The sequence below is a fragment of the Diaporthe amygdali genome (genome assembly GCF_026229845.1).
Source record: "Diaporthe amygdali strain CAA958 chromosome Unknown NODE_8_length_1307975_cov_65_857355, whole genome shotgun sequence".
NCBI classification, from domain to species: domain Eukaryota; kingdom Fungi; phylum Ascomycota; class Sordariomycetes; order Diaporthales; family Diaporthaceae; genus Diaporthe; species Diaporthe amygdali.
In genome coordinates this window covers 898802-912280 of record NW_026517028.1, presented here as the reverse complement: position 1 = coordinate 912280, position 13479 = coordinate 898802, and the positions used below count along the sequence as shown (strand labels likewise).

At 54.0% G+C, this 13479-nt stretch overlaps 5 protein-coding genes across 5 annotated transcripts; 3 read left to right on the top strand and 2 right to left on the bottom strand.

Moving 5' to 3' along the window:
- Positions 1–518: 518 nt before the first annotated feature.
- On the top strand, positions 519–2195 carry J7T55_013520 (uncharacterized protein; the record flags this gene model as incomplete). Its single annotated transcript, XM_053141323.1, has 2 exons — positions 519–1330; positions 1409–2195. 2 exons carry the CDS (start codon positions 519–521, stop codon positions 2193–2195), a joined length of 1599 nt encoding a protein of 532 aa, XP_052995861.1.
- A 1574-nt stretch (positions 2196–3769) lies between these two features.
- Positions 3770–5000, top strand: J7T55_013519 (poly + rna export protein; the record flags this gene model as incomplete). Its single annotated transcript, XM_053141322.1, has 3 exons — positions 3770–4039; positions 4121–4572; positions 4643–5000. The coding sequence occupies 3 exons, from the start codon at positions 3770–3772 to the stop codon at positions 4998–5000; spliced, it is 1080 nt and encodes a 359-aa protein (XP_052995860.1).
- Positions 5001–5860: 860 nt separating this feature from the next.
- Positions 5861–6736, bottom strand: J7T55_013518 (uncharacterized protein; the record flags this gene model as incomplete). The annotated part of the gene is made up of 2 exons (XM_053141321.1): positions 5861–6382; positions 6566–6736. The coding sequence occupies 2 exons, from the start codon at positions 6734–6736 to the stop codon at positions 5861–5863; spliced, it is 693 nt and encodes a 230-aa protein (XP_052995859.1).
- Positions 6737–10914: 4178 nt separating this feature from the next.
- On the top strand, positions 10915–12011 carry J7T55_013517 (oxidoreductase domain-containing protein; the record flags this gene model as incomplete). Its single annotated transcript, XM_053141320.1, has 2 exons — positions 10915–11560; positions 11668–12011. 2 exons carry the CDS (start codon positions 10915–10917, stop codon positions 12009–12011), a joined length of 990 nt encoding a protein of 329 aa, XP_052995858.1.
- A 3-nt stretch (positions 12012–12014) lies between these two features.
- Positions 12015–12658, bottom strand: J7T55_013516 (uncharacterized protein; the record flags this gene model as incomplete). The annotated part of the gene is made up of 2 exons (XM_053141319.1): positions 12015–12098; positions 12152–12658. The coding sequence occupies 2 exons, from the start codon at positions 12656–12658 to the stop codon at positions 12015–12017; spliced, it is 591 nt and encodes a 196-aa protein (XP_052995857.1).
- Between the last annotated feature and the right edge of the window lie 821 nt (positions 12659–13479).

The following is a 13479-nucleotide window of genomic DNA, read 5'->3' as shown; positions in this document are numbered from 1 at the left end:
GGATGGATGGATGGATGGGTTCATGGATGGATGGGTGTATGAGTGGATGAATGGTAGGCTATATCCGCCTCTACCATACAATCAATCAATCAATCCTGCTGCCGCTGCATGAGTCTGAGCGGAAGCTTGAGCAGTATTTTTCTCTGCCTCTGCCTCTGTTTCTGTTTCTGTTTCTGTCTCTACCTCCGTTTCTGTCCGATGTCGTCCTCTGTCAAATGTCCTACACCATGGCTAAAGCATCGAAATCCTCAAACCCCCAGTGCCAGCCTCCGTCCCCCTACTGCCATTGTCGCGAATCCGAATCCCACTCTGGAGTCCCCGACTTATAGGGCTGAACTGCTTCGTATAGCCTAGCCCTGGGGGCCACAGTGGAGGACGCCCTGCAAATTTAGATTGGGCTGATCTGGCACTCTGGGCACCCGTACCTACAGTAGGTGCGTGGGTAGTGGGGGTGCTGCGTGCGACGCCCGCTGGCTGTGCTGCTCAGCTCAGCACCGTCCACTTTAGCACCGCTCGCCATGCAGAGGGCCAGGAGAAGGTCCAGTGCCTCTGCGCCTGCACCTGGACCCGGCGCTGTAAACGCAAACGCAACCGTCCCGCCAACTCCCACCGGCTTCAACTTCTCCTTCTTCACCGGTCCCAACTACGCACCCAACCCCGCCAGCAGTAACAATATCGCCCCTTCTTCGCGAGCGCGACCCGGCACAAGCTCAGGCGCCCCTCCCATTTCAGCCGGCATAGGCGGATTCGCCAACACCACCGCCAACAACGGCGACCAGTTCCAAGGCCAGGCAGCATCAGCACCGTCCGGCCCCAACCTCTTGCGCAAGAACTCGCTCCGCGGCAAACAGTCCTTCGACAACCTCGTCTCGTACTCGTCCCAGCAGCAGTCGCAGTCCATCTTCAGAGGCCTCCGCCGCCGCGCCAATTCGAGCTCCTCGCTCCGGGACAGGGATGGCGTCGGCGCTGCGCTGGGCGTAGTAGCAACCGGTCAAAAGCCCGTCTTGACCAACAGAGGGAACCCGCCCGCCCTGCCCGACTTTGCGCTGTCGGCGGCCGCCAAACTGAGCCGCGAGACCGACGTCTTCACTTCTCCGAGCTCCGCCGCAAAGACCTCCATGGATATCTCGGGCGGTTACATCCAGACATCCAACTCCAGGATGCTGAGCCGGTCCGGCACCACCCCCGTAAATGGGTTTCCCTCGGGAGGGGGGATGATGCCGCCACCGCAGTCAGCCGGAGGGATGCAGAATGAGTCCAACATGGTGCATCAACACATACACGAGATGGCCAACAAGAGGATATCGACACTGGAATACTTACGGAAAGCGTAAGCCCCTCCTCCCCTTCCACGCTCTCTTTCCAATCTTCTAGCCTACAGCTGCTGATCTACCCTGCTCGTATGCAGCCACGAAGGCCGTGTCTACTGGTTCAACACTCTCCTATTCGATAAACCCGATCTTGCACGCATGCCCTACTTCGATGCCCGGCGGCTCGCCCGCCGGGCCACAAATTACCTCCTCCTGGGCCTCTCTCTCCCGACTGTCATTGACCTCAACTCCTCCACGCCCATGGAGTTCCTTCGCGCCTTCAATGTATTACTAACAGAGTTCGACTCCTTCCAACAACTACACTCCGACACAGGCTCAACCTCCTCTTCCCTCTCCCGCGCGCGAATACCGCAGATGTTCAGGCGAGCCACACCATCCTCAAAAGTAAGGCGGAGCAGCAGTGCGAATAACGAGATATTATACGAGGCGGGCGACGGCGGGATTAGTAGCACAAACGGGGGCTCCATATCAGGCCAGTCGGCATCAAATGGCGCATTGACCGTGGGGAACGGCCTCGGGGGCTCGGCCAGCGTGGTGAGCTTCGGACAGAGCGAGGCGGACCTGTTACCCGGGGAGGAGTACGTGCACCTGCTTACACCGTCCTTGCCGTTCGACCCGGACTTCTTCGAGACGTTTGCGACACTATGTGATGTCCTGATCGATGCCTACGCGCGGCTGCTGAGCCTGCTGCCGACGCCGAGGGAGTGCAACGCCGCCGTGGCCGAGCAATTTACCAAGGCGGACTCGAGGGTACGCAAGATCATCGTCCAGGGCATCGTCAAAGAGTTTGAGGATACCAGCAGGAACGGGGTCAAGACAGAGGTGGCCAACGTGGGGAAGATCGTGCTTGGCGGACTGATGTGATGCTCGACAGGGCAGCTGGCATATTACGTGAGCGATGTTGTTGCGGCCATCTCAGTGACATGATACCATTTTCTTATTCCGTCGTCAGGCCGTTATAGTTGCTGGGTTTGAGGCACTGGGAGATATCCATTGGTTCGGAGTCATTTTGGGGACAAGGAGCATTATTTGGGCATGTCCAGGTCTTGGGAACATTCCCAAGGCCCAATCAAGCGGCATGGGTGCCGGTGAGATCTTGAGGTCAGGCGATCAAGGCTCACTCTGATTAGAGCGTGAAAGCATTGATAGCCTCGCCCAACAATCAAGATCTTAGAAATCAAGTGCTTTCGCAACGTGACTAGTGAACGAAGAGACTGCGCATCTTTAATCATGAACTTCTAACTCTTATGTACTATATTTGCAGTAGTAAGAAAGTGACTGTGGAGGAAGTTGGTAAGGAATGAAAAGGAAACGAGTTCGTCAGAAACCATAACGCATTATTGTATCGTCAGCGGCAGCACCTCCATTTTAGGTAGGTACCGCCTCAGTGCTTGACTCTATAAATGGTGTTCATCATGTGAAACTCGGAAGTTGAGCTGTGTTGTGCTTGATCCCCGTCTATCAAAGATCTCGTCGACAGGAAAAAAGCCTCCCACGAGGCCCAGAAGTTTGCTCGTCGACTTGATCCCAGACAGGCAAGGTACAAATGCACAAAACGGGCTGGTGTGGTGTGAAGTCCCCTCGCACCGAGAATGAGCCCCATCGAGTAAACCCAGCCAGGCAGAGCTTGACATGGGGCAATCGCATACCTATGATATCTCGACGAAAACGTTCTCAAGCCCTCCCCGCAGAGCGCCCCCAGCACTAGGCCGCGCATCGCGTCCGCCCCGCCATCGAACGGCCACACCCAGAAGCCCAGAACAGCCGGGGCCTGATCCTGCGCGTCGGACTCATATCTTCGTCCATGTGACACATCGAACCAAGCACACCGGGAACTGAGACCCCATGGGCACAAGACCAGAAAGATGTAGCGGCGAGGCAGGGCAGGCAAGCCAGACTAGGGGACGGAGGAGAGCAGAGATCAGCCGCGTGGTGCTTTTATGGCGGCGCCTTTCGGCATTTCTCCTTTGTGAAAAGGAAGACTGTCCGGGGACTTTCTCCCGAAGCAAGTGATGTGAGACACTCCGAAAAGCGTCTCCGTTTGAAGCTTCGATGGCGATTTGTCGGGCGAGGGGACTTGAAAGAAAAGGGAAGAGAGAGGAAGTGTGGGTTGCGGCTCTGCAACTGAAGTTTTTGATGTAAAGAGCTCGGTAGTGGGGCCCCACATCAGCCAATCAAGGCTTGATTACGTGTGGGGCCGAGCTCCAAAACCGACAGGGTTCTTGGACCTCTGGCTCGGGCTGGCAATCCGGTCGCGTCGAATTTCACAGCAGCCGCTGCCTACACTCCAGGCGTCCAACTCGAGGGAACCTCTTGAAAGGCACGGCGACAGTCACCGGGTTAAATTGCCTGCTGTCGCATTCATCGCTTGTGCAGCTTCGCCCAAGCCTCTTTTTTCTTTCCCACAACCACAGAAAGGACTGTGCAGAGCATTCAAAATGTCTGGTCTCTTTGGTGGCCCGTCCACTGCAGCAGCAACTTCCAATACTGTTGGTGACCTGAAGGGGGACGTCGAGGTCCAGCAACCACCGACCGATGGCATCACAGACCTCTCCTTCAACCCGAACCAAAACGCCCAACAGGACTTCCTTACAGTTGCCAGTTGGGACAAGAAAGTCCGCCTTTACGAGATCACGCAGACGGGGCAGGCCCAACCGCGACATGCCTACGATCACGAAGGTCCAGTCTTCAGCGTAGACTGGTTCAAGGTACGTGTATCTGCTAAGCAGTTCTCCTTCTCGTGGCCTGCGTTCTGTGATGCTCGAATTTGACTGACCATGAATAAACAGGACGGCTCAAAAATCGTCTCCGCATCCGCCGACAAACAAGTCAAGCTATGTGACCTTGCGACGCAGCAAACGATGCAGGTGGCGGCGCACGAACAGCCAATCCGTGTGGTGCGCTGCTTTGAGGCCAACGGCACGCCGATGATCGCGACAGGCTCGTGGGACAAGACCGTCAAGTACTGGGATTGCAGGCAGAGCTCTCCGGCAGCCACCTTACAGTGTCAAGAACGCGTGTATACGATGGATGTGCGAAACAACCTGCTTGTCGTGGGCACCGCCGATCGCTACATCAACGTCGTCAACCTCGCCAACCCCGACAAATTCTACAAGACTCTACAGAGCCCCCTCAAGTGGCAGACACGAGTTGTCAGCTGCTTTGCGGACGCCCAAGGCTTTGCGATCGGCAGTATCGAAGGAAGGTGTGCAATCCAATATGTGGAGGACAAGGATTCCGGGTACGTCACATGCTATGACACTTCAACGTGTATCAAATCGGTCTCATGGCCAAATGCTAACTTTCAACAGCTCCAACTTCTCGTTCAAGTGCCACCGTGACCCGCCCCAAGGAAACGTGACCAATGTCTACGCTGTCAACGACATCTCCTTCCACCCCGTACACGGCACCTTCTCGACGGCCGGCTCAGACGGCACGTTCCACTTCTGGGACAAAGACGCCAAGCACAGACTCAAAGGCTATCCCAACGTCGGCGGCAGCATTACCGCGACCGACTTCAGCAAGAACGGCAACATTTTTGCCTACGCCATTAGCTACGACTGGTCCAAGGGCTACCAGGCCAACACACAGGCGCAGCCCATCAAGATCATGCTGCACCCTGTGCAGCCGGATGAGTGCAAGCCAAGACCAAGTGTGAAGAAGCGATAAAGGATGACCTAGGACAGGAATTGATACGGAAGAAAACAGCTCCCAAAATTTGGACCACGAATCTGCGCCAAAGACTGGGCCGCAATGCAATGGTGAAGGAAGTGCTGGAAGGTCCAGTGTTGATCTGCGCATGACTGGAGGACAACCTGCCGCAAAATGGACAAATTCCGCGATGTGGATTTATTGCCTGGCAGCGCTACGGCGAACGGGAGTAGATTGTCACAGGATTCGCTCGAGCCCCCTATGAATACTTTAGTGAGGGCACCTTTTTGGCCGAAGGACCGGGAGAGGGCGGCCGCCGGGAACTAACGAATTGCTCGTCTGGAGTCAAGGACGGACTCCTTTGTTGACTTTGGGGGTGATAAGGGCTGCGGCCTGCGAGATAGATAGCCTCTAGATAGGGGACAAACAATACCGCCAAAAAAAGAAAAGGTCAAATTGCCGAACTGCTCTCACAGATACATGCTGAGCGGCGTGTGCAATCAGGTCTCACAGCGGTCGATGCGGGACTTGAACACATGGAGGAGTGAGCTCTGATACCATCATCAGCTCTTGGTTTTCAATTACAATCTTAGTATAGCAAGCAGGATCCCGTAAACAACTTAACGACTGACCACTGCATCAAAATCATCAATCTGTCCGTCCTTGGACTTCATCACCCCATGTCTATAAAAATGACTGAAAGCAAAGCTCAGAAAAGACATGAGCCCCCGCAAGACACAATCATGCCAGACGGACCACGCTAGTCCCGGCCTGTGTCGACAGTAAAAACGCCGTCATACACCTCGCCATCGCCTCAGCCGGAATCTCATCGCTAGGCTGGGCATCCCGTGATCACATAAACAGATTCTTTCAACACTTTACAGGGCAGGCTTAGCCTGGCCGCCAGGACTGAGAATGTCCTCCTTCAGCCCGGCCCACAGGTCCTTCAACATGCCGCCAGCATACCGCTCCTCCTGGGCGGCACCGCCACGACTGCTTCCACCCGGGAAGTCGTGCGCGAAGCTGAGCTCGACGCCGTCGGGGGAGAAGGCCTCGACCTCGGTCAGCGCGGAGACGGCGTTGACGCTGGACGGGTCCGCGGCCATGACGATGATCTCCGGGGCGCGCAGCGGGGCGTCGAGGGCCTCGGGCGCGAAGCTGCCCGGGACGGCGGCGCGGTTGGGCGCGAAGTTGTCGGGCAGCAGGGGCACGCGCACGCGCGAGAAGGAGTCGTCGGGCGCGCTGGGGAACAGCTGCTCCCGCGTCGGCAGCACCGCGAAGTCGATGGTCGACACGTCGGCCTGGGCGTACCGCGGCGAGGGCGTGGTGTGGAAGCCCTGCATCAGCGGGATCACCCTGTGCGGGTTGGGCGTGGGCCGCGTGTTGGTTGTCAGGGTGCGCTGTGACGGTTGTGTTAGTCGGGGATCAGATCGGTGATACTTCGGTGTCGGTATTGGCCCAGATTGGGATGGGATGGGGTGAGGGATGGTGTAGGATGGGGTTTCGGGGACCGAGTTGGGGCAGTTTGGGTAAGGTGTGTGGAGGTCAGACGTGGACGAGGACAAATGGTAATGCCGACTCACCTCTGAGGCCGGAACATCGGCTTGTGCAGCAGCATCGAGTTCCTTGCGGACTCGAGCAGACGCTGTTTTTGAGGCGTTGGCGATGATGCCGCTGGGCCGAGGGGCAGCAGCTGTGGTGCTTAGAGATCTCACAAGCTTGGCGATCTCGCGGGGAGCTGTTACTCGGGTCATGGTGGTCTCAGGTGTGATGTGAGCGAGCACGCAGGTGGAGTGTATACAGCTTGCAGGTTGCCAAAGTGTACGGGCAACTTGTATTGGATTGGCTGACAAGTGATGACAACAATTGGGTGTGATGAAGGAGGTTCAAGTAACGGGACAGGATGAAAAGGATCAGAGCTGTTAAGAGGTCTCAGGACGAGAAACAGATATATCTAGGTATGGGACGAGAGCTAATGTGGACTTGACTTCGACGGATGTCCGAGAGCGAGCTTGCCTGGCTTGCTGATGTGGAATCCCCGAGGGCCTTGGACGTGGTTTGATGGGGACCGTCTAGTCAGGCAAGATCAGGTCAGATCCGCATTGGTATGGGAGGGAGGATGGCTGGTTGGTGCAGGCTGGCAGTGGGTAGGCTCGAGGTAGGGTGCACAGCGCGGTAGGGAAGGAGATAGTCAGGGAGATCTTGGGAGTCTAGATCAACGAGCTGCCGTGCCTCTCTTTGTCTCAGCTGGGACGATCTACACACTGTCCAATTGGTGAGGAAGTTGGGGCAGCACCACAACGTTCACTCCCAGACCAGAACACACTGTCAGCCATCTGGACGATCAGTTGCCCCGTCTGGCCGTCAGCCTCGATTTCAATCTCGCCAGGGGCCATGGCGCCAAGTCACACTCGAACTGTACCTGACCTGGATGCAACAGCATCAGGAGCCGAGAACGAGAAGCATGGCAGCATGAAAAGGGGATCGGGGAAACAGGGAGGTGAGGTGAAGCTCTCTCAACAACGTTGGAGATCCGTTGAGACAGGGGGGAGCTCGCATCGCCCCGTGGCATGAGCTTGCCCAGGGCGCCAGGGCGGTCAAAAGCTCATTACCCTATGCAGCTTAGACGGCCAGCCAACAGAATTCCCGACAGAATCGCTGACACGCATCGCAGGGCGGCAGTGACCCGCAGCCCACCATGCAGCTACCACCCCCCTCGACCGACCTCAGCCCACGTCCAATGGCTGATGATGGCCCATCATCGGTTTGTCACTGCATTGCATGGAATCGGCTGCCTCTGTGTTTCTGTTTCCCTGCTAGTTGACGCGTCAAGACTCTCGTATCGATGCTGCTCACAATAACAAGCTCTCCGTAGTTCACGTACACCGCCACAAAGTACAACTGGAATATACGATGCACATTCATGCCCTATACGGTCCTTGGTTGTCCCTCCCCTTGTAGCTTTGTCGACAAGGAATTCGCCGGTGCCGCCAGGGATATGAGTGACATTATCATGGCCAACTACCAGCGTTCCACAGGCCCAGGGCTTGATCCCATGAGTCAAGCATGCACTTCGAAATCTCTCGACCTGCTACTCGGTAACTCTCGTACATGATCATCCTCTGATTGGGCATCCCGCTGGTCTTGCACCTCTATAGTTTGGTAGCTATGTCATGACAGAGCCTCTAGAAAAGCTCTACAGAGATCTCAAAAAAATCGCGCGGGCAAATTCATAGAATATAGAAGTGAATACGACCAAACCCATCAACACGTAGTCAAGCATCATCCCATCATTTCTCACGAATTGTCCTGGACGACTTGCTCTATTGGACCAGTATGTCTATGTTGCCATTCGTTACGGAGGTGAACCATCAGGGACGCACATACATGCATTCGTGTAACCGCTAGGTCTATCCAACAATTGTGATGAAGTCTAGCCCAAGATCATAGAAATGGCTACGCTTTCCATCCCAGACGTGTTGATCTTACAACAAGCGCATTCGTGTTGGGAGGCACAGGTCAGCAGAACCAGTGTGAGGTTATATATGCCGATTGATGTCTATCAAACAATTGTCAAGGAGATCATACATAGCTTGAACAAAGGCAAAATAATTGATTTGATTTGATGTGTATGAGGACGCTGGGATTTGATGTAAAAGCTTATCAATCCACGTCATACATCAATATCTTCAAAGAGAAGGCGGAATCACTTGAGAGGAGAGGAGACACGGGAAGCGGAAGTCCACCATAATGATTGCCTACGGACATTTCTTTTGCCTTGCTGGCTGCTGCTTTGGAGAGCCCACATCATCTAGAACAAAAGTTCGTAGGCATCTGCTCCTATAGAGGTTAGAATCATTGCAATAACGAGCGAGACAGATCCCGGCTTTAATGTGGTTTATCAATAATGCAAAGAGGCCACAAGCAGCACACCTGTGACACTGGCTTAGAAACTTTCAACTACGTAGGTATAACCAAGGCCGCATCTCTGAAGTTAGAATTAGATTTTGCTAAGTGTCTCAAGTAGAACCCGGAGCAAACGTATCACTAAAACACCAAGCTCGTTTTCATCCAATGTGCCACGGACCTATTCAGTAGGCGTTACCTGCTACCTAGGTAGATACATACATACTAGTACAAGAAGCGTCTTAAGGTGTCGAGAATGCAGACCTTACAATGAGAATCAGTATTCAATAGAGGCGGGGGGGGGGGCAGGTCTGGCGGCTGCAGAGAACGTTCACATCTCCAGAAGCGTCGCAGAAACACAGCGAGGATAGTTTTCGACGAACGACATCCCGATCAACGGATGTGTGTGACAGTATTTTCCCAGGCCATTCTCGACACAGATCTTATTTTAATGGCCGGAAGTTCTTTGAAGAGTCCCGTCTTCTTCAAATTAGTAAAATACGAGCACCAAGGCCCAGTCGCTAAACTAATCGCAATTGCAAATCATCCAGATCTGCAATGGTCAGGACTTAGCTTCCCATGTCGAGTGCCGAGTGACAGCTCCTGGCACATCACTTGCAGTCGAAGCCAATGTCGCCCGCGAGAATGTCTCTAGAGCTCGAGAAGACTCCGCGCCAGCCAACGGGATACTCTTGTCCCCAATAAGCTGGCTCAAAAGAGCGGATCATCAACGTGACGCCTATGGTAACCGAATTATTTGTCAGAAAATCACCGTTTGAGAAATATTGAGGATCGCTGGAGGTGGAAATACTGTGTCAAAACGACGAGACAACCGAAATGGATCTCCCAGAGGTGAGCGTTGCCTCCATAGAACCTGCGACATCTTGTTAAGTATTCATACCGCCTTGGCACTCATAGATGTCCTGAGCTAATTCTGCACGCACAAGTCCTAGAAGTTCCTCAAGAATTAAAACTTTGAGAGTCTGTTTAAATATAGGAACCTGTCCCGTGTTACCTGCATATCTACAGTAGATAAGGGATTATGCCTCAGGACGTCATCCTATGAGAGCAGGTCAGAGAAACGAAATAATTGAGATCAAATCTAGGCCTAGTGAGATCCGGGAGGACAAGATAGTAATGTCTTTGGCTATCAGTATCAGCAGAGCCCACAGGGGACCAGGGGCCGCCAGGTAAAGTTGGACTCGATTTGCCCATAGACCTACAGTCTTTTGTGTGCGGCTGCAATATCCAGGTGACCATCCCACTATGTTGACATTCATGAACAACGAGCATGGTTTTGTTTTTCAAATCGAAGCTAGATGTAAAGTCATGTGGGGGAGGATTGAAGTGTTTCCGTGGACCGTACGATAGGCGGGAAGGTTCGGGATTCTGCGTGGCCATGGCCCACAATGGCCAATTACAACAAACTTAAGCGGCTTGGGATCATTCTACAGACTTTTATCTAGAATAAGTAAACATATTACTCATAATGTCCATTTCCCCTCTCACAAAGATGATTGCCCGCTGGTTCTCGTGTCCGTGCTTGACTGACTAAAGGTACAGAATCCTGCTGCCTTGCAAGGTTGACAGGTTCTGGTGCTCCACCAACATCAGGCACGAGGAAACTAACACATATGTACGTTGGCCTCATGAAACGTCCCTGCACTCTGTGACAGGTCCTACAATTGAGGTTCCTGTCTGATATTATGACTCTTGACACTCTGTCGTTTCTTAAATCTAGTGCCTGGCAACGTGGCGAGCACTGCCCCACCGCCCGCCCGCTTGAGACACTGTCAGCGCTCCAGGCATCAGCTTCGCATTGAATCCTCCATTGCCCGTAATAAGCTCTCCCAACTAGCGGTCGGGAGGCTGAATATAATTGAGATCATCTGTCCAGACGGGGCTCATTGATGCTATTCTGTCGTCGAATATATCTACAGTGCAACCTTCAACCTCGCCCACGTAAAACTGAATAGTGTCTACCTAGGTACCTAATTCCAGCTTCTGTATCTACTAAATCGCAAAGATGCTCGACTTCCTCAAAGAAAAAGTATCCAAAAAATCCGACCCTCGGTCCGACAATGCCAGATCCCACGGGATACCGGAGGGCGAGCCAGTCCGGATGAGCTACGCATCGCGCGATGTTGCCATCCCAGCAGACTTCCTATCCATGACAGCTCCTCCCCCCGACGCCCAGCCCGTGACCATATCGCCAGTCGATTGGGCCTCAAGCCCGCTCCCCGAGTACGAGGGCCTCTTCGCCGTCGTGCTGGACAACGTTCTCTCGCCAAGCGAGTGCCAGACCCTCCTCCAGCTCGCCGAGTCGAGCGTCGACGTGTTCCGGATGAACTCGACCGGCGACCACAACCCCTGGAAGCCGGCAATGGTCAACGCCGGGAACGGCTTCGAGGTCCTCGAGACCGGGTACCGAAACTCGGACCGTCTGGTCTGGGACGAGCAGGAGGTCGTCGACCGGATCTGGCGGCGGTGCCTGCAGGGCGAGGCGGCTGAAAAGCTGAGGGAAAAGCTAGATGTGCTGGACGGCGACGAAAAGGTTGGCGCCTGTAGGCTGAGGGGTCGGAATTGGGTCGTCGAGAACCAGAGGTGGGAGTTTAGGAGGCTGAATCAGAGGATGCGATTTCTGAAGTATGGAGAGGGACAATTCTTCAGGCGTAAGTCTACCCAGCATCTGGCATACAGACCCCCCCCCCCCTACACACCAAGGCACAGGAGCTGGTAAGAGGTCATCTATCATGTGAAGAAGCTAACGAGGTTGCAGCACATTGCGACGGTGCGTTTAGCGAGGAGGTCGATGGAAAGATCTTCAAGACCTTTTTTACTCTCCATCTGTACCTCAATGACTCCGTAGCTGAAGCCGGGGAAGATGCTGAACTGGTCGGAGGGGCGACGTCTTTCCTGTCGGGTAACGAGTCGAGAAGGGTCGACGTGAATCCAAAGGCAGGGAGGGTGCTGATCTTCCAGCATCGTCGCCTGTTCCACTCTGGTGATGATGTCGTCGAGGGAACCAAATACACGATGAGAACTGACATCATGTATGAGCTGATTCGGCGCAAGCAGATGGACGATGAAGACAAGGAAGAGGAGGCCACCAAAGAGATCTAGTGGTTATGTGAAAATGACATTCAGAGCCTTGAGGATCTTGCAGTCGCCCTTGTGACCTCCTTCGTTCCACCCTTTCAGCTGGCATTCCTGCAAGACCGTTAGTACACGCAAAATCCACCAAATGAGGGCAGCCGACTCACCTTGCTGCAATATCCGACCCTCTCACACCCAGTACAGCTTTTCAAGCCATCCTGCCCCTCCCTACCGCACGTCTCACACTTTGTCCCCTTCACCTTTCCACCCAGCGCCAGTACTCTCTCCAGGGGGCCGGGTACAGACTTCACGGCACGCGCATCGCTTTTCTCTACCTTCACAAAGCCGCGCTTCCCCTCGTCGGCGGGCTTCGTGCGCCTGGCGTTGGGTATGACGGCCGTGCAGCCTTTCTTGAACCCAAGCCCCTTGAGGTCGAGGTCGTCCCGCCCGAGGTCCTCCCAGACGAGGGCAAAGGGGTTGGCGCCCCGGTCAGTGAGGACGAGGGTGGGCTTGTTGATGGTCATGTTGTCCTTGATCTGGGCCAGGAGGTACCATGGTCCTTGACCCGGCGGGGGCGCTGCCACCGACGGCGGTGCGGCTGGGTCATGCTCTGGAATTGTAAGGAAGGTAGGGAAGAGGGCAATGTCGGTGAAGTCTGGTAAGGGAGTCGACATGTTGAGTGTTGCAGAAGATTTATCAATTAAGGGTATAGTAAAGAAGAATAGAAAAGGGGAAGATATTATTTCTGAGATTTGTTGGCGCAAATGCAATGCTCCCAGATCAGGGGTCTAGGTCGAGGTTGAAACAGGCTCGTGCTGAGACGTCGACGTTTTGCACAAGATAGATCCGAGCGCTTGGTAAGTCACCCAGAAATTCAACCAGTTCTGCTCAGAGTTGACTACACGGCTGTACAAAATGTTTATTCGAAAGGACAAATCAAATCGTACGAGTTGACAGAATGATCTTTATGAGTTTTGTTCCTCTAGAGACGGATCAACCCGCAGATGCTCGGGTAAGAACACGTGGGGTTCAGGGGCAAGGGGGCGTCCCCAAGTCCACTCTGCTGTTACACAAGATCAGTCTCTACCAAGAAACATGTACAGTCATGCAACACAACCGCCTACATTGTTCTCTTAAATTGGATGTAGGGCATGGTTCAGCGCCGGTGGAAGTTCTCAAATTGATCTATATTTCTCCTAATCTTTGTAAAAAAATTTATTATCAACGCCGAGTTCAGCCCCGTGCTCTCACCGACTAGAAGTCCTGAGTGGCCATCAGCGACCTCTCAAAGATCGATGTCAACGTCCACACACCGGGGCGGATTTTTTCTTCCAGTGCCCAACTAATGTATACTTTAACTCCCGACGCAAATACAACGGTCTTCACTTGAAAGATTCTATAAGCAAGTACATATATGAATTTCCGGGGGAGCGAAAGGCCACAAAGGGCTTGCTTACAAACTACACCACCGAGGGTCCGCTCTCCCAAAACTCCA